Source organism: Lethenteron reissneri, chromosome 13, assembly GCF_015708825.2.
Source record: "Lethenteron reissneri isolate LAM-NWPU_2019-01 chromosome 13, ASM1570882v1, whole genome shotgun sequence".
Classification (NCBI taxonomy): domain Eukaryota; kingdom Metazoa; phylum Chordata; class Hyperoartia; order Petromyzontiformes; family Petromyzontidae; genus Lethenteron; species Lethenteron reissneri.
Genome location: NC_083791.1, coordinates 10,085,018 through 10,103,444, shown reverse-complemented (window position 1 = coordinate 10,103,444; position 18,427 = coordinate 10,085,018). Strand labels below are relative to the sequence as shown.

The following is an 18,427-nucleotide window of genomic DNA, read 5'->3' as shown; positions in this document are numbered from 1 at the left end:
CGGGAGCCAACCCCCTTCCTCCTTCCTCACCCGTCGATCGCACCGAAGCTGCACTTGACACCCTCTCGCCGAGCCTTGATGTCGTTTCCCATTTTCGCGCGCGTGTCCCCCCCGCCGCCCCGCGCAACAGCCCTGCCGTCGGCCCCACAGTCGGTGAAGGCCACGGCGGTGTACTCCACGTCAGCGGAGATCACCCTGGAGGAGCCCGATTACACGGGCGGTGTGCCCATCCTGACGTACACAGTGCGCGTGCGTCCCGCCAATGGCCTGAGCGAGTGGACCAGCTACTACTTTGGCGGCAGCGAAAGTGGGTCGCCGCTCGTTTGCTCGCTCGCTCGCTCGTTCGGTTTGACGGTCGCCGAGTCGCGCGCTTTCTGGAGCGCTTCTGCGGCCGTCTGGAGCGCTCTTCCTTCCGATATTAGGAAGCCACTGGAGCTATGCACTTTTAAATAATCATCTCGATTATACACTCATTTATTGAGAACTGCTTTGTGTATTTAGTTTGTTGTTCTTCCCCCACACGTCCAATTCGCACGGATGTCTACGTAGAGTGTGAAAGAAGTTCAACGTACGTACATACATTCGCTCGTTCTGCCCGTTTGTCCGTTTCACATTTGCAGATTCCCGTTGGCAGTGACGCTAATTTTCTTGTGCTCCTAGTTCAATTTTTATTGTTTGCGAAAAATAATTAAGAAATTATAAATTCCTGTGCGATGTGTAATTTGTGTAATTAATTTAACCGATTTTTTTTTTATTATCTATATTTTTAATTGCAAAAATAATCATCCATAAGCCATTAAATTTCGAATTGAATTTTAAATCAGTTTGGAACTATGAAAGTGTTTTGTTTGTAGATTACTTCTTTAATATATAAACATTCATATCTGAATTATAAATCACAATTCAGCGTATAAATGTTGCAATAAATGCACGCAAGTCGTTAGATGTATAATGGAATTATGTATGAGCTTTAAAGTATCTAACTGTTGTTTTATCTCAGAATGTTGTATAATATCACCAAAGTGAGAAATAGTTCAACTTTAGGGGTAGTATTGATCGGGCAGGTGGTGGGTCTTTACCACGACATCTTAGCCATATATTTATATTGTAAATAATGTGCCGATTTGATCGTGGTTCATAGTTTGCCTGCACTTTCAGTTTAAAATAGTGTCCGGTCAAGTAAATGAAACCGACCCTATATTCGAAATATTCTCTGCTAAATGTACCTTTTTGTCATAACGGTGTTGTACTGCCTTGACATCCGATTGCCATCAATTCTTCATGCAGTCATTTCAGGATATCTCTTATCACTTCCTCATCACCTTTTTGCCAACTTGCACCCATTTTTAAACCCGTTCAAACCGTTGCGCCACCCAAATAAACACTTCCGCGAGAGAGCGACAGAGAGACGCATTTCGCGAAACTGGCATTGCCTTTGAATTTCAAGCAGTTTGACGTTTCTCTCCGCCCACAAGCGCAAGTAACACGACGCGCTTGAACGACATGGCACATGGTTCGTGGCCATCTTAGAATTGCCCCTGTGATGTCGGTTCACGTAGGAGACCACAGTTTTCACCACCCCCCCCACCTCTCCGGCCACTCCGCAATTATTCGGAGTGACTTGCCATTCTTTTACAATTATCCGGAACTAATAGCGCAGCCGGCATTGAACCCACCTCATGTAAAAAAGGGGGGGGGGGATCATGCAATATATATTCCGCACTGCAGGAAGAATATGTATAGCGGCTACCAGTTTATTTGAACATACTTACTGTGAACAGTAAAATATATATTTTTCCTAATAAGGCTAATTCATGTGTGTATGCTGAACTTCTTTCGCATCATACATAGCCGACCTTGCTCATTGGCGGTGCGGGGGAAGGACAGCAAACTTAAACACTCTTAATGGGGCTCCTAAATAGGATTAATAATTAGATTCTGCAATGAATCCTGAACTTTTCAATCTCCCCTCCCCGTTTGCACGGCATAACGAGTCGGCACTTTGCAGTCGTGTGACTGACGAATCGAACGGATGCTCCGAATTCGGTGCACGCACGTCCGTCGATACGCAATCTGCGTGAGTACGGATAGGCAGAGGGGGTTGGGGCGCGTTTGGGCTTCGGGATACACGCTGCGGTATAGAGGCCAGACATTACCTTGGGAGCTGCGCCTGTCCACTGCTGTGTGAGCCGGGCCTGACCACAACATCAAGCAGTGTGCAACAAGTAATGGGAGATTGTGTTGAAAATACAAGTTGCCAGAGTCGTGTCATTCTCATGAATTAATACCCACAATGTTTCAATCGGTCCGATGAAAGGTTATTGAGAAAAAGATAAGCCGCAGTTTTGCGGCATCACTCAGACTTTATTTATTCTGGAGGAATCCGATGAGCTAGGAAGCTATTTTTCACACATGGCCAGTCGGTCTCTACCTCTCCCTCTGACTTCATACGCCTGCCTAATATGCCTGTACCGCTGAGTTTTCAATTAATTTTGTCCGTCTGTGCGTGGGTGTGTACGTGTGTGTGCTGACGCGTGGGGAGCAGACACAGTGAAGGTGACCAACCTAGAGCCAAACACCCACTACATGGCGGAGGTGTCGGCCCGTAACGGCGTCGGGGACGGTCCGTTCACCAAGCCAACCTTGTTCTACACGGAGCCCATCCGTAAGTCCGGCCTCCGGGCCTTGCTCACTTCACACGACACCAGAGGACGTTCTGCCAGTGAATCCTGCTTCGCGTGACACTTGTCTGATGGGGCAGCCACTGGCAAAAAATAATTTTGTGAATGTGCGACACAGCTGCTATCGCTTGGGTTCTACGGCGTATCAGACTGAAATCGTTCAAGGGACTGTCACTGTCTGTGACGAATGTCTCAGTTTCTTACGTAGCAAAATTTCATTAAGCTTTTGTGGGTATTTTTTTTACTATCATGAGGTTAATTTATTTTTCATGCGTCACCATTCAAAATATGATTCCAATGTTTTTTGGCTAATTATTCACTTCATTATGTTTAGAGTGATTATCGTTTTTTACTGGTGATTACAGCTGTCCGTATGAGTGTGCAGTGTTGTTTAAGAAGTAGGAATTTTGTTTCGTAGAGGAATGGGTGGAACACAGCCTGAAGTGATATTATTTGTGCTGATTATATAGAGTGCACGTTTAATCTACATCTCTGTGCATGACAAAGATTGTGCCGATGATAAAAGCAAGGACCGATTTAATCCAAAGCCCCAAATGGTATTATTATTATTATACCATTTGTTATCTACGTATACTTCACAATGAGTGGTGCCTTGGATTAGGTCGGTCCTCGCTTTTATCATCGGCACAATAATTATTAATAATACTTCAATAATAAGACCATTAATAATTATAATACCATAACAATACTATTATTAATAATACTAATTGTGTTATATATTTTTGGGGGCCATTGTGGTATTATTCTGAAAACCCCAACTGTCTTTAATTTGCTCCATTTGTGAGAATTGTTCATTGCAAAAAAAAAAATTGCATAAAAATACTGTAAACTATTCCGATCTATCCACAGGAGCATCCTTAAATGAATTACCTTTGAACATTTCAGCCATGGGTGGATTTGACAGTTAACATTAAATGGTAATCTTAGTGGACAAGACCGGTGAAGGAATGGCAATCATAGGAGAGAGAAAGCATCCAATAGGATGACCCCTGTGGTGCGGTGACCTCTGTGGTGCGGTGACCTCTGTGGTGTGATGACCTCTATGGTGACCTCTGTGGTGCGGTGACCTCTGTGGTGTGGTGACCTTTGTGGTGACCTCTGTGGTGCGGTGACCTCTGTGGTGTGGCGACCTCTGTGGTGCGGTGACCTCTGTGGTGACCTCTGTGGTGACCTCTGTGGTGCAGTGACCTCTGTGCTGCGGTGACCTCTGTGGTGCGGTAACCTCTGGTGCGGCGACCTTTGTGGTGTGGTGACCTCTGTGGTGACCTCTGTGGTGCAGTGACCTCTGTGGTGCGGTGACCTCTGTGGTGCGGTGACCTCTGTGGTGACCTCTGTGGTGCGGTGACCTCTGTGGTGCGGTGACCTCTGTGGTATGGTGATGGAGAGATGATGCCATGTGCAGGAGTGAGCTCGGTTCTGGCATTGCATCACCGCAAATGATGGTGGCCGGGTTGAGTGGCCTTCATCCAGCAGTGAATAGGAAATGGTGACCGTGATGCTGATAAACACACGTTACGTACGTTAGCTGCTATGCACGTAACGATTCATAGATGAATGTGATGGTATACATGAGCAGTGATCCAAACGAGACTCAACCCGAGACAAAAAATCATTCCTGAATTGAATCGTGACCATGAGTCACAGCACTACCTCAAATGTGTGAGATGGAATGGTTAAATCATCAGTACGTGATAGTTAATTGCGCGTCTATTCATGATATTAGCTTTTAATTCGAATATTGCCATTTGTATATTCAGGAAAACCTGTGATTCAGGAATCTTTTTTGTTCAGGAATTTTTTGCATTGGCATATTTGTCCGATTCCAGTGTTGAGTGTGTTTTTATGTTGTGCTTAACGGTGCAGCAGAGTGGTTCGCCATGCCAAGTGGTCACGTGACCTAAGCGTTATGCCATTAAATAGTTGAATACGCTAGCCACAAAGTATTTCCTAAAAAGTACATTTTGCTCCAATGCACTTTATTTTCAAGAGGCCGTCGCCTTACATTGCAAGAGAATTATCTCCTTGTGTGTTGTGCTGAAATCGTTCAAAATTAGAAAAGGCACCAACAAATGGCATTATTATAATATGAAAAAACACATTTTAACAAAACCTGGCTGAACGGAAACAATTCTCTATGAGAATACAACGCAAAATGCAACGGTTTCGAACGCCTACTTACAAGAAGACCTTTTCATTTGTATGCAAATGCACGTACAATATTATCACGATTAATCTAAGAGAGAGAGAGGGAGGGAGGGTTTCAGAAGATGCAGTGTTCCTTACGTAGGCTTAATAATGAATGAATAGCAATCTCTATGGCGTTGGGACTCAGACCCATCATATTTAATTACCTTTGGAGCTCCAAGCTCATCCAGTCATTGTTGCGAGAAATTTATGCTCTTGATTGCTTCCTCATTAAGCATTCGTGAGCACTCATCTTGATAGTCAATTCAAACAAGAAAAAATAATTAAAAAAATGTAAACGGTTGCAAAAGTGCTCAATTGAGAATATGGTACTCGTAAGGAAGTGCGCAAAAAAAATCTACATAGAGCGCATTGTTGTTATCGTCACTGTCACCTTGGGGAGTGGAGCAGTGTTGGAATGGTTAGTTTACTGTGTTACAGCCCGGTGACCTGAGTTCGATTCCAAGCTCACGTGGGTGGCGACTGATATCTGAACCAGTCCAACCCAACCCCCTCCCCTTCGCCACTTTCACCAAACCACATTGACCGGCATGGTGAAGTATGGTCAAAATATCCCCATGGCAGACACGGCATGCGTGGTGGTCTTCATCCAGTAGCGCAGGGGTCGGCAACCAAAATAACAAGAAAAGCCATTTCTTTCCAATTCGGTACAAAATTCAGTATTTCAAGAGCCGCAATGCATTTGAGTACATACGTACATATCGTCAAGAAGCAGCCCGTAAAGAGCCGCATGCGGCTCCGGAGCCGTAGGTTGCCGACCCCTGCAGTAGCGTATTAACATCTTACGATGATAATTAATAATGATTAGTAACAACCCAATGACCAATTCGCCACGAATGTGAAAATCGCTCGGTTTCACCCAAGATCTAGAAACCTAAGCAGGGTTGAGCCCAGACAGCGCTTGGGATTGGCGACCGCAATGCGTCGTACAGGGTACGGCAGTACCCCGATTTACGTCTGCACCAAGAACGTGTCGTCACTTCATTATTATCACTACTACGCCCCGTTCCGCGTCGCCTCAACCCCACTCGCTCACGTCGCCAGCGGCGCCATCCGTCCCTTTCTTGTTATCCATCGCCTCTCAGCCTTCGCCACCACCACCACCAACTACTTCTACTACTACCACCCTGTCAGTCGCTTCGTTTGACTTCATCTCGATATTCATCATCGCGCCTTTCAGGAACGCATCCCCTCCCGACGTAAACCGGTAGGGAGGTCATCTTCTTGGTTCTTTCGGTAAAGTCACGTAGAATGGAAATAATAAAACATAATAAAATAATTCTCACGACGTTTCGGCCACAACGCAAGCAGCCGTCCTCAGGTGGAGAACAGGTCTGTCGAAGAGACAGAGTCTGAATTCTTTAAACCGGTAGGGAGGTATCGAAGTATCGGGCGATATAGGCTGTGGGGCCACGTGGCGGGCAAGAGAGAGCAACGCATCAAAATCCATAGGTGTTCCGTAACATCTGTTCTCGCGCGTCTGTGCTCCCCACTTTCACCGGCGCGCACTGACCGGCGGTGGTGGTGCACTCGACACCCACAACCCCGTGAACCACCACGGTGTGGGGCCGGGGTGGGTGGGGGGGGGGGCATCCTTCGTTTTCAAATTTCGCAAAAACATTGTCGCTGGCATGTTATGCCAAAATACTTCTTTTTATGTGAGCAGAAAGAGTTTTGAAAAAACGATCCTTTTGCAGGGAGAACACACGGTGACAGTGAGCCAGAGCGATTTTGGCAATGACAAGCAAAACATAAACGTCGCCTCTGCCAACACTTTATAACTTTGTGTGTATGATTTTTGTTCTGATAATTATTCATTTCCCATCCCTCTCCCTCCCTCCGTCCCTCTGTCCTTCTCTCTGCCCCCCCCCCCCCCACCCCATTCTGTCTCCCGACTTGTAATCTAGCGTCTTCATACCGTTTCAGTAAGTAGCCTTGTGTGTCGCTTAATGCCATAGGCGCACAAGCGTTAAGCAGTAGCATTGTGCGTCTTAAACACAACACCACGGATCATTGCGCTTAGCTCTAGTAGCAGCCTCTTGAATTATACGACCGCCCAGTTCCATCTCTCTGCATCAGGCTTGAACAGGTGAAGCGTTTGGTCTCATTCCTCCATGAGCCTTAGGCTTCACAATAGTCGATCTTCCCCCCCCCCCCCCCCCCATCGTCTCTCGTGGCTGACGTTGGCTACTGAGCGTGGCCATTACACGGTTACCTGCATGCGTGTGGGAGGAAGATTTCACATTGTGAAACATTTTATGGAATGATCTATACAACAATGATCCCCAGTGATCCCCCGGTTTTTTAGCCAATAAAATTGCTGGGTGAGTTCCTTTCAGCAAGCGCCTGTTAAAGCCAGTGTGGCACGTGGATGATTAGCGTGGCTCCAGTGCCACACCCAGCCACCTCCCGTTTCCCCAATGCCAATGTCTTTATTGCGTGGCATTGGAAAATACATTTTTGGCTGAGTTAACCTAGATGAAGCCGACAACAGCTTCAGACACCGCTTTACAAGTGGTGTGCATCACGGCCACAAATTGAGCCTGGAATCCCTGGGATGGTAGCACAGCACGCTAACCATTACACCGCTACGTACTCTATATGAACACGTGCCTCATATATTCCCATAAACACGTATATTAGAGGTGTAACAATGCATAGACGCATCATTCTCAAGGGTCAGGATACATGCGTCAAATTGCGTGTGTAAAAATTGCCGTCTTGTTTTGTTTCACGTATTCAAATTATTTTATAACATTTGCAATTAGGGCACGGACGGCAACTAATGTACATACGAGATCGGGGATGATCAATTCTTGCGTCTAAATCACCGTAGGATTGAATTGCTAGGGAACTTTTCATTCATTTAGGCAGGAAACGCTTGCCCAAGAACGCTTGCTCTGGGCAGAACGTGCAATGCCAATTGCTTGTGTGCTGTGCGGTTGAGCGTTTTTGTGTTTTTTAAGCGGCGACTTCGGTGTGAGTGCAGCTCGCGGACGCGGAACGGCCCCCGTGTTTTTGCAAGCATCTGTTGGGTGCAACTGCAGGCAATGATGTGCCTCGCATTGGCAATCATGGTCGTTTTGATTCTCAAGAGGCTTAACAAACCAAGCAGCAGGCTTTGTGCGTACGCACTCATCATTCCACCACCCACTTTCTGTGCCTAACCACCGCCCACCCAGCTTTGCTTTCATGTGTGGTGTGATCGTGAGTTTTTACACGTCTGTGACCATGAAGAGTTGATTCATCTTTTTAATGCAAACATTTAACGTATGAAATGAAACAAATGTGAAATACACATTTTTTTTAAAATCAGGTTTTAGGTCGGGTGGGTTCAGGCTCCTCGAATAAAATCGAGGTTCATGTAGCTGTGATTAAACCAGGTTCTGTGAGTTTATGATCTCAGCCTGGTCACCAATAACTGGGCATGAACACACAAACACATCGTTTGGTTATTCACGTAATTTGGATTAATACCAACTGTTGAGAATGCAAACATTGGTATGACTGTCATACGACAAACAACAATATGATTCGTATTTCGTTTCTGTTTGGTTAAATCTTGGAGGTATAGGGGTAATGTTTTCGCCATGTAACCCTCCACCACCCAAAAAATAAAATCAAGTTTGTCACGTGATGGGAAAATATGCCATTTGATTTATCGCTTTATCATCAAATCTGTGGAAATGTTTAAAAGGCTAGCAAAGCGTTGACAATTTGTATTGTACAACGATTTGCTGGAGATGACATCCCAGCGTCATCTGGTGTTCACAAAATGTCCGCTGCCGCGACAGTTGAACTTTTAATATTCACGTGAAACTTACATCACAAACATTTCGTTTTCTGAAAGCGTAATTCTTATCAGGCCTCGTGGTGTAAGCAATTGCAGTCTCCAACTATTATCATCCACTCGGGTCTCCCTGGCCTCTGTTGTTTATGCAATTTAAAAGGGCCTTTTCCTGAAACGTCAAACTTTTTTTTACACTTTTAAGACCCCCCCAGCATTATTGTACGTACACATGTTGAACTCTTTTCGCACCGTACGTAGCCAACCGTGATAATCGGAAGTGCGGTTTGTATGTACGTATTTTGTACTCTTTTCGTACCGTACGTAGCCAACCATGCTAATTGGAGGAGCAGGGGAAGGGCAACACATTAAACACTAAAAGCAGTTCACATTTATAATTGACGGATATTTTTTTTTAATTGTGCACCACTGGCAGTGGAGCATCGCTAAATTGTTTGTGTAAACATCGATTCTCTGTTTTTGCTGCACGGCACTTGATTGTGCGTACGAACTAGGATTTGGAAGAAACCCCCAAAAATATACGGTTTTTATTCAACATTTCTTTCATGTGCACATGGCTAAAAATACGTAATTTAAAGCTCGAGTTGTGCAATTTCAGTTTAGAAGAATTTACAATATTCATGAAAACTGTGTTTTATTTTTATATGGCACCTATTAAAGACGTCTTCTTCACTACAATCTTGGCAAACTTTTGCTTTGCTCAAAATGTTTTTCTCAAAAGTATGCAGCATCAAGCCATTCCTCTTCCACTGCCTGTTTTTGCAATGAAAACAACGCATCCTAACATGCGCTTGCTTCGCTTTTGTGTGAAGCAAAAAGCCAGAGGGGGAACGCCTTGAAATCAAGCATCGCGCAAAGAGTGAACAACAAAAAAAACTCCTGCTTTTTAAAATAATAATTAGAAGCTACTCGCAGACTTTCTCACAATGGACCACAGCATTTCGACGAAACGGTTCTTCCACGCTCGCATGCCTTCTTTGCAGCCCAGCTCCTGGGGAGAGATGTGCGCTCCGTGAGCTATCGGTGTGGCAGAGCATGCGCCGTTGATCACACACCCCGCTAAGACTAGAGAAACTTGAAACAAAACCCGCTTGTTTGAATTATGGACTCTTCAATTCATTTACTTGACAATTTTCTTTCTCAAGTGGATACAGCCGCGCTCCCTTCAGTCGATCGCTTTCAAGAGGTCGTCGTGATCTTGGAGAGGTTTGTGCGCGGCCAAGCTTGGCCAAGAGCCTCGGCAGCAGTTGCGTCCGATGGCTGGAACGGAGCATCGAAGCCTTTTCCGAGTAGTCTCGTTGGGCCTGGCAAAGACGTCGCCAGCGGCTTCCAGCTCAAACGTGCCATCCGCAGCGCCGGTGAGGTTCAAACCGGAGCACCACGTAAGTCCTTTTTCAACAGGATCTGCTCACACTGCCACTTTATACCACAGACGCATCTACATTAAGTGCATTACGCATTTTTTTTAAATGTCATTTGGATGGGGAGGGAGGGGGGCAGGTCGGGGAAAAAAAAAAACTTCTCATTATTTAATTGCTACTTTTTAATTTGTAATCAGCCGATATGTGTTTGCTTTTTAACAACTGTAGTCAATAGTCCAAGTACCCATCCAACCACGGGTGACCTCGACGCCACCGATGATTCCACGGTGCCCCAGTCACATGACGTCACAAGTGACGGATTCCCGTCGCCAACGCGGGGTGGTGACGAGGCCCCCGGTGGTGTCACCGCGGACGCAGCGCCGCAAACCTCACCGGAATCTCCCACGGCACAAGGAGGCCCATTTCCCTCGACCCCTGAGCTAGCGGTTGTGTCGGAGCCTCCCACTGCCTTACCGCAAGAAGCAGCCACAATGCAAAAAGAAGCCACAACGCAAGAAGAAGCCACAACGCAAGAAGCCATAACACAAGAAGTAGCCACAACGCAAGAAGCCATAACGCAAGAAGCCACAGCGCAAGAAGCTGTGACCCTCTCAAGTGTGACTGAAGCAATCCCCGCGACATCTCCGAGTGCCCCTGAGCACACCGTGGGAATTGAAGGAACCATGGCTGAATATTCTCCATCTGCCGAGCCAACAGCATCCTCACCACCACCCCCGTCCACGGAGCGCACGGCGACCGTGCCTGACGGCCTTGCTTTTGCTTCCGTGACGCCTTCCGAGGAAGCAACTACCCATGGCGTGGGAGATGGTTCAGCCGGAACCACGGCCACTGCGCCCACATTGACGGATCTCACAGGGCCGCCCCCTCGGTTCAGTGGCACGACGGAGCTCTCGGTTTCCACGGAAGCGTCTGGCAACACCGCCACCGCCGCCCCCTCCCTCGACGTCACGACGGAGGCGCCGCCGCTCGGCCACTCCACGCACTCGGAGTCTTCTCCGAGTCCCAGGGCCCTGTCTCCGTCCACCGCCGTCGCCGCGGCCGTTGAGGTCCTCGATTACACGGTGACATCCGCCGCTCCTCCTGGCACCGACGATGCCACCCAGTCCGAGCTTTCGGCCAGCGACGTAGCCGGGCACGTCACGGAGCCCACGACGGAGAGGGCGACGGAGAGAAGCACTTTTGTCGGCGGGCTCGTCCCGTTCCGCGACTCTCTTGCGGAGTCCGTCTCGCAAACCACGCTCGTGCCGGTCGCCGAGGTCATCGTGCCGGCGAGCGCCGCGCCGCCAAACCAAAACCTGCAGGCCGTTCCTGCGCCGGGGCATGCGGCGACGATGGCGACGACGACGCCGGCTTCCGAGGGGAGCGTCTTTGATGTCACCGTCTCGGAGTTGCTGGGGTCAGGTCCTCTTCCGGCAGAAGCCGTTACGGCAGAGGTTGTGTGTAAGTGATGCTTTAATGCATTGCGCTGTGTGCTTGAGCTTCTTTCTCATTTTTTCGTGAAATAAAATTTGCAGAGACTGTGGAACTGCTCGAGTAGAACTGTAAAAAAAAATCTGCACTATCAGGCTGTGTTTCTGCAAAAGCACAGCTGACGTTAGCTTAAAAAGTGAAGGCATGCGACCAATCAACATTGGCATGTATAGGGCGCACGCTGAAATAATTGACCGACTGGAACTCGAAATGCTAATTAAAAACACGCCGTTCTTTAAATTAAAATAATTTCAGCTTTGCGTTTCTTCACATCAGCACTGCTCAACTTATTCTGCCTGATTTGGGAAGACGGTAATTTCAGTTTAATGACCTTTTGGTGTAATTCGCAGCGGCAGCAATTCTTCCCTGCGAATATCTCTCTTTTATGCAATCTCCAAAGCGCATATACAAAGCCAACGTGATTTCTGCTAAGACACAAATCCTTTGCAGACGATTAATACAGCATCATCAAGCAACGCTTGCTTTTGGAGATTGGGATTGTGATATATAGCGTCAAAGGGATAATGAATTTTGGAAAAATATAATTTAAATATATTAACCACTGGCATGAATCTCGATTAAAAATGAACAATGATAAAATGACTAATAGTTCTTGGAACGATTGCTGCCTAGCTCTATCACAATTATTTTGATATTAGTGGTCACGCATGCCAACTTGAAAAGGTTATTGAGCCTCAAATTCATTAATACTTCAAATTTCTCAGCATCTAAAGTAATCTACGCAATGACTAACCCTAATGTGTTGCTTACCGAAATTGAGACGGTGTCACGTAATTGCAACGAATGTTATCTGACATTGCGGGGTGACGAATTAATGTTGACCCAAAAGTGCCTGCCACTTAAACTCTGCGTGACAAATTCTGCCAATTTTTTTCGCATTATCCGAAGCTCTTTCATAGCCTGGGCTGTCAGCTCCACAATATGTGTCAATCTTGCCCCCGTTGCCCGAGTGCCCTTTTATTTTGTGCCTCCACACAAAGGCGGCGGATCGCCCACAGGGCAATGCGCTTAGCCCACTTGGGTCGGCATTAATGCTAGAAAAAAAATCGCACTTGGCTGATTTGCCGCCATCTCTGCTTGTAAACGAGGGGGGGGGGGGGAGGGGACGGGATATTTAAAAAATATATGTTTGAGGCCGTGTGAGGGAACTTCCCTTTCGAATGCATGCACCATGCATTCCAAGAGCTTGCTTGCCTTACGCTGCAGTGATGGGCTTATGTATATTGGACGTTCATCACTCGTCTGAAATTCTTTAAGGCAGCGCTATATTCATATAAGATCTAAAAAAAATTTGCGTTTTGTTTAATCTTCATAACCTTCACTGAGCCGCCATTTATCAATACACTAACTTTAAGCGTGTAATGCATGGCATGGTTCTCTCAACAATACTGGACCCGCTGCCATTATTTTTTTCTGTATAAAAAAACTAAACCAAGTTTCATGTGACTTCCTCCCCCGTGTTTGCAGCCTCGTCGGTTAAAGGTCCAATACAGTCCAGTAAGTGCGAGGTGTCGGACGCTTGCACGTGGCTGGCACGTTGCGTGCGTGTGTGCACCCCTCGGCGCTCGCATGAGCTCCTTTGACAAGGTGTAGCCACCTTCAGGGACGGCTCGCAGACTGCCTCTTTTGAGTTTCAAAAGTTACATCGCTTTTGTTGTTGCCATTGTTGTTGCTTCGTACGCATTATAATTCGTGCGGGATTGCATCCGGAAGGTTCGTGAGTTGCAAGTCCCCCGGCTGTGGGTCATCTCGGCCCTTTCGTCGCCTCTGCAAGTCAATAAAATGAACCCCGCTCGCTGGGGAAATCAACAATGGTTGTCCCGTGAAAAGATTCACTCGCCCCACCCATGCCATAGAAACATGGAATTTCCATCCACGGCTCAGGAATGAGAATGGGGAAATGAGTACTGCTCCACGCTCAATTGAGCAGGTTTATACGGTATATATGTGGCCCCGCTGAGAATTCTGTTTGGGACATTGGCGAATTAACTTGTGAGCCCATGTGACATCGTCATCATCATCCCACATCTCCGCAAAGTGGTTTGCATCATTCGAGCCGGTGACGGGCTGCGGGGGTCCAGTTAATGAACGCTTGGTGACTTCGACCGGCCTCTCCGCGTGGCCATCGGCAGCACACTGCTGCCACGTGCATCCTCTGTTGCTACACAGACGCCATGTGTGAACGTACGCACGCACGTACGTATGTTGAACTTCTTTTGCGCCGTACGTAGCCAACCGTGCTAATCGTAGGTGCGGGGGGAAGGTCAATAAACTCAGCACAAAAAGCAGTTTGTGAGAAATTAGTTTTCAACCGAGATGATTTAAAAGTGCATAGCTCCAGTGGCTTCCTACTATCAGGAAGGGAGAGCGTTCTAGACGGCCTCAGAAGCACAGCTGTGTATGGCTGATCGCTATGCCTCCTTTGCGAGCGTGGGCAATCACCCAAACGCATGGGATTGGGCCGGCTTTTTTGACAGTGTGCGGCCATGCAGTCGAAAATTGGCGTCTCCAGGCTTGGGCTGCTCCACGGATGACATTGATGTCGCCCCGGCTTTCGGAATAATGCTGCCGCGCAAGGCTTTGGCGGGTTCTATTCAGTGTATGTGCGCGTGTGCTGCTGGGTTGTTGTTATTGTTGTTTTTTGCACAGTTTTGCTTTTGTTTGGATTCAACCGGGGTGCGCGTTGCTTCTTGCCAGTTTGAGATGGAGTGCGCAAAGCGTCCCCCCCCCCTCCCCCACCGGCCGTGTGACAGCTTGAATGGATACTCTTCGGTTCTTTCGGTAAAGTCACGTAGGTAGAAAATTAATAGATGACGACGTTTCGATCGCAACACAAGCGACCGTCTTCAAGCGACCGAAACGTCGCGATCCATTAATTTTCTACCTACGTGACTTTACCGGAAGAACCAAAGAGTATGGATTCCTGCCGTCACGAAAGCTTCAAATCAAGCTTGAATGGAGTTTGGCCGCTCGTGCTCCGTTTGGATTCGGGGATAGGTGGCACATGCGCGTATTCTTGGGTTTCATCAGGCAAGCGCTGCAATGCAGCTTCGTCCGGGATGCGGTGACGGTGCAGCTGCGTGCGCGCCGGTCAGCATCGCAGGGGCCTCCAGCGTCCGCTCTGTGTAACAAAAAATATATATAAATGAATTTGTCGCGTTGCGTTGTGTGTGTGCTGTTCATTTTACAGGATGTGCATAATGTGTTATTTTTAATGACAAGTTATGGAATATAATACATTTTATGCTTGGCTGCCGCTTGCATCAATGTATGAAATAGATTTATTTTTTACGTATGCATACTGTTCGTGTTAAATATAATTTTTTAAATGCTACACCCGGAGAAAACCTAACTTGGCAGTCTGCAAAGCGTAGTGTCCGTTCCGCCCTTTGTTCCCGCCTTACATCAGAACCTTTATCAGGATCCTTACTCAGACTGGAGGAATCCGATGATCCGTGAAGCTCTTTTTTACACATGTCCAGTATGGGCTGGTTAGAGCTGCCCTCCTGTAACCACTAGCATTGTGCATAGAGCCAAATCGTCGCTTAAAATAAATGCACGCAGTGCCCCCTTCCTTTCAGCAAGGCAACAATTTAGATCAACAAACTTGAAATTCCCCGTTATCCTTCAGTTACAGTTGCATAAACACAGCAGTTGCGTACCTCAGGGAAAAAGCCCCGCACGGCAAGACCTGCATATTAACGATCTTGTCAGACGCCCATGGCATCTGCTCCCTCCGTTTGTCTTCAACGGGTGCAGCGTTATTGTTACCACAGTTCCTCGGCCAAGGCTTGTTTGCTACATATATCTCTTTTTGCAAACTCAAATATGTTGTGCTCTAACAGAAAAAAATGAGTTGCTGCGAATTGACAGTTGTTCGCGTTGTTGAAATGCGTTTAATAAGGATAATTTAATGGATTCCGCTGGAGGAAGATTGAACGGCGTTAATAATCTGTAAGGATGGACCGGTAGATTTCGAGGTAAATAGATTCAGGTGGTGGGAGACAGAATGCTCATTGTCTATTCAAAGCGTGGCATGATTTATAAAGCAGCACTAATGCCAGCATTATTTTTTTGTTTATTGCAAAATATTTTACGCCGAAAATCCCTTGAGATGGAGCATCTCGTTTGCAAGAGCAGTGTCCATTTTGGGTGTTATATTTAAAAATATATATTTTGAGCAATTTAAATGCGACGACGCCTCAAAGACGCTGCACGAAACGAACGAGACAGACGTGCTTTCAATGCATTCTGCCAAGTTAATCATTCTCTGCGTGTTGTGGTACCCTGCGTGCGAGTGCCAGTGTGTGTTAGTTAACCCTTTGTTCATTCCAGCTTGATGTTTCTTTGCTTTTTTGTGTTTTTTTGTTGTTCCCATGCGCCGTTCCAAACCTCCAAAATATACCAAACCAACCCCCTCCTCCTCCTCCTACCACCACCAATCATCATGTGATCATGTGACCCATCACATGGTTTGCGTTGTCATGGTGATGGTGATGTCCTGGTGTCTGCATCGCTGCTAAACAGGAGGTAAAAAAAAATAGAAAAAATAAAGACGTCAATGAATTAAATACTCGCCTATATATTTTAACGCATTTAAAACCTAATTTTAAATGTTTTTTTTTCATGTGCGCGGTTATGTTTAATATTTGTATATGCCTGTTAAACTATACTCTTATATCTTAAGCTGTTTTTTTCTTTGATGTTACATTGAGGGCAGGTTTATATAATTTGCATAATATTAAGATTATATAGTATTTTGCAATACAGCTTAGCATTTAAATACATTCCCAAGATGTTACATGGCTTTACTATGCAAAACTCCATGTTAAATTGCTTTAATATAAATTGCTTTTAATGAAAAATAATTCCGTTATTTCCACAAGCAATGTATTGTTTTTATATATATAGGACAAATGAAGTAGCTATAATTCCGTTGACATGAATTTAATATTTTCCACCACCACATTCTTGAATCCTCGTGCATTGAATATCGCCTGTTGAAAGTAATTTTTGTGTAAAAATACAACATTTTAACATTGTTATTATTCACCCTTAGGATGAGTTTAGCCACTATTCTTAATTAAATTGAGCAAATAATGTTTTTTGCACGTTGCTTTGGAGACGAGGGTGACCAGACATTCTCCCGCGTCTGTTCTGAGCACACTTTGAGTCTCTTTTGATCTTTTCCAAAATGACTCTTTAAGCAAAAACAAATTTAATATCATTCGTTTTAATTAATGACCTTTCTTTCCACTCACCATACGCTTTGAAGTGTCCTTAGATATTAGAAGTATAACACACGATTCCCCCGCCTTCCCGCCAATGAACAAGTATAACCCGTAAAAACAAAGTTTTTCACTATAAATCCTTTATATGCGTGGTGGCTAGAGTCCTCTCGTCCTCTGGCTTGAGATGGCTGCCACCTATGGGTCAGATGATTGCATTGCACCATTAAGCAATTGGTAATTAAATATAATATTTTTGTCCTAAAAAGTGTAAAATTTCGGAAAAAAATTTTCACGAACATTAATTGTCACGCACAACGAGTCTGTGTGGAAAATGTCAGCTCGATTGGATCACGGGAAGTGGGTTAAAAAACGACCGAAAGATTTGCACAGTCCTAAGCAAGCAAGCAAGTGAACTTAATATAAATGATAACAAAAAAAACACCCAACCCTCAATTCTCCCTGCCATAGTTTTGAGTCGCGTTGCAGCCTCATTCTCTCAATGAATTCTGCCTTTGCTGTCGATTCTTTTATCCCAATCCTTCGGCACTCCCAAACATTTTACCGTGGAATTTTCCAACCCTTTCTGGATTGCACATTTCCCCTGGGTGGCGCCTTGCTTTAAAATAAAGTGTGTATATATATAAAAAAGAGATACTTATGGTTTTAATTTTTAGTTTAACGTTTGATGCACGGCAGTTTAATAATATGCCAAGCCTTGTTTAATTAAACTACAATAGCGGTGATAATTTGTGGATATTCCCAGTTGATGGGTTCCATTATGTTGAGTTATTATTGCTAATTTTTTTCATTAAATTGTAAAGAAATTTTCTAAATAACAGTGTTGCGTTTTTCCAGCTCCATTACCCAGCACCATTCAATTCATATTTTCAAGTTTACCAATCAGCATCTTACACAAGCATTACCCTCAAACATTAAATGTGAGTGGCTAGCGCAAACATTGGCAAACGTTTAAAAATGGAATGTTGCACGGGAATCGGATCTTGAGAATCCTTGATGCCCGGAATGTTCTGGGACAGTCTGTTTTTGATTCCGCTACGGCTTAATCTAGCAAAAAAAAAATGGGTCATACCGCGGCTATTGCTCATTAGGTACGCGTGAGATGGTGACAATAGCTTTGCAATGGAGCCGTGGATGATTCACTTTTTTTTTGCCAGGGTGATTTTTATGTTGATCCAAACGTGAAGCAAGTCTCACATTAACAACTAACTCTTACTTTTTGATCCTTCTGAATGTGTGCATACTTACAAGTAAATTGACACGTAAATATGAGGTGTGGATTAAACATGTGTTTTTGTACAGTTTTAAAAGTTGCTCAAAACTTAACGTGAGGAGTATTTTAATCCCGCCACGTCTTTAACCAAGAAAGCTTCACTTGAGTCTCAAGACTGTTTCGATTCAGGAATTTCCTGCATTGCTATCTTTTGGCCAGTTTTATTCGTGAGTGTTTACTGGGTGGGCAGAAAAAATTGGGAGTGCCCAGAGAAAACCCAGGCACACGAGAGAATTGACACTCAGCACATCCGAATACAAAACCAAGCCCAACATTGCCTATCTTCCAAGATACGAGCAGGCACATTGAGGACGATT

At 45.5% G+C, this 18,427-nt stretch overlaps 1 protein-coding gene across 4 annotated transcripts in view; it reads left to right on the top strand.

Moving 5' to 3' along the window:
* The window catches only part of NCAM1 (neural cell adhesion molecule 1), a 202,941-nt gene that overhangs the window by 158,716 nt on the left and 25,798 nt on the right, over positions 1–18,427 (top strand). For 2 of the 4 annotated variants that reach the window (XM_061551028.1, XM_061551029.1), the window contains 3 exons: positions 131–307; positions 2,546–2,665; positions 6,815–6,833. In XM_061551028.1, coding sequence (XP_061407012.1) covers positions 131–307; positions 2,546–2,665; positions 6,815–6,833 — 316 coding nt within the window. The remainder of the gene's footprint in view (positions 1–130; positions 308–2,545; positions 2,666–6,814; positions 6,834–18,427) is intronic. The other 2 variants (XM_061551025.1, XM_061551026.1) reach the window with 2 other exon arrangements.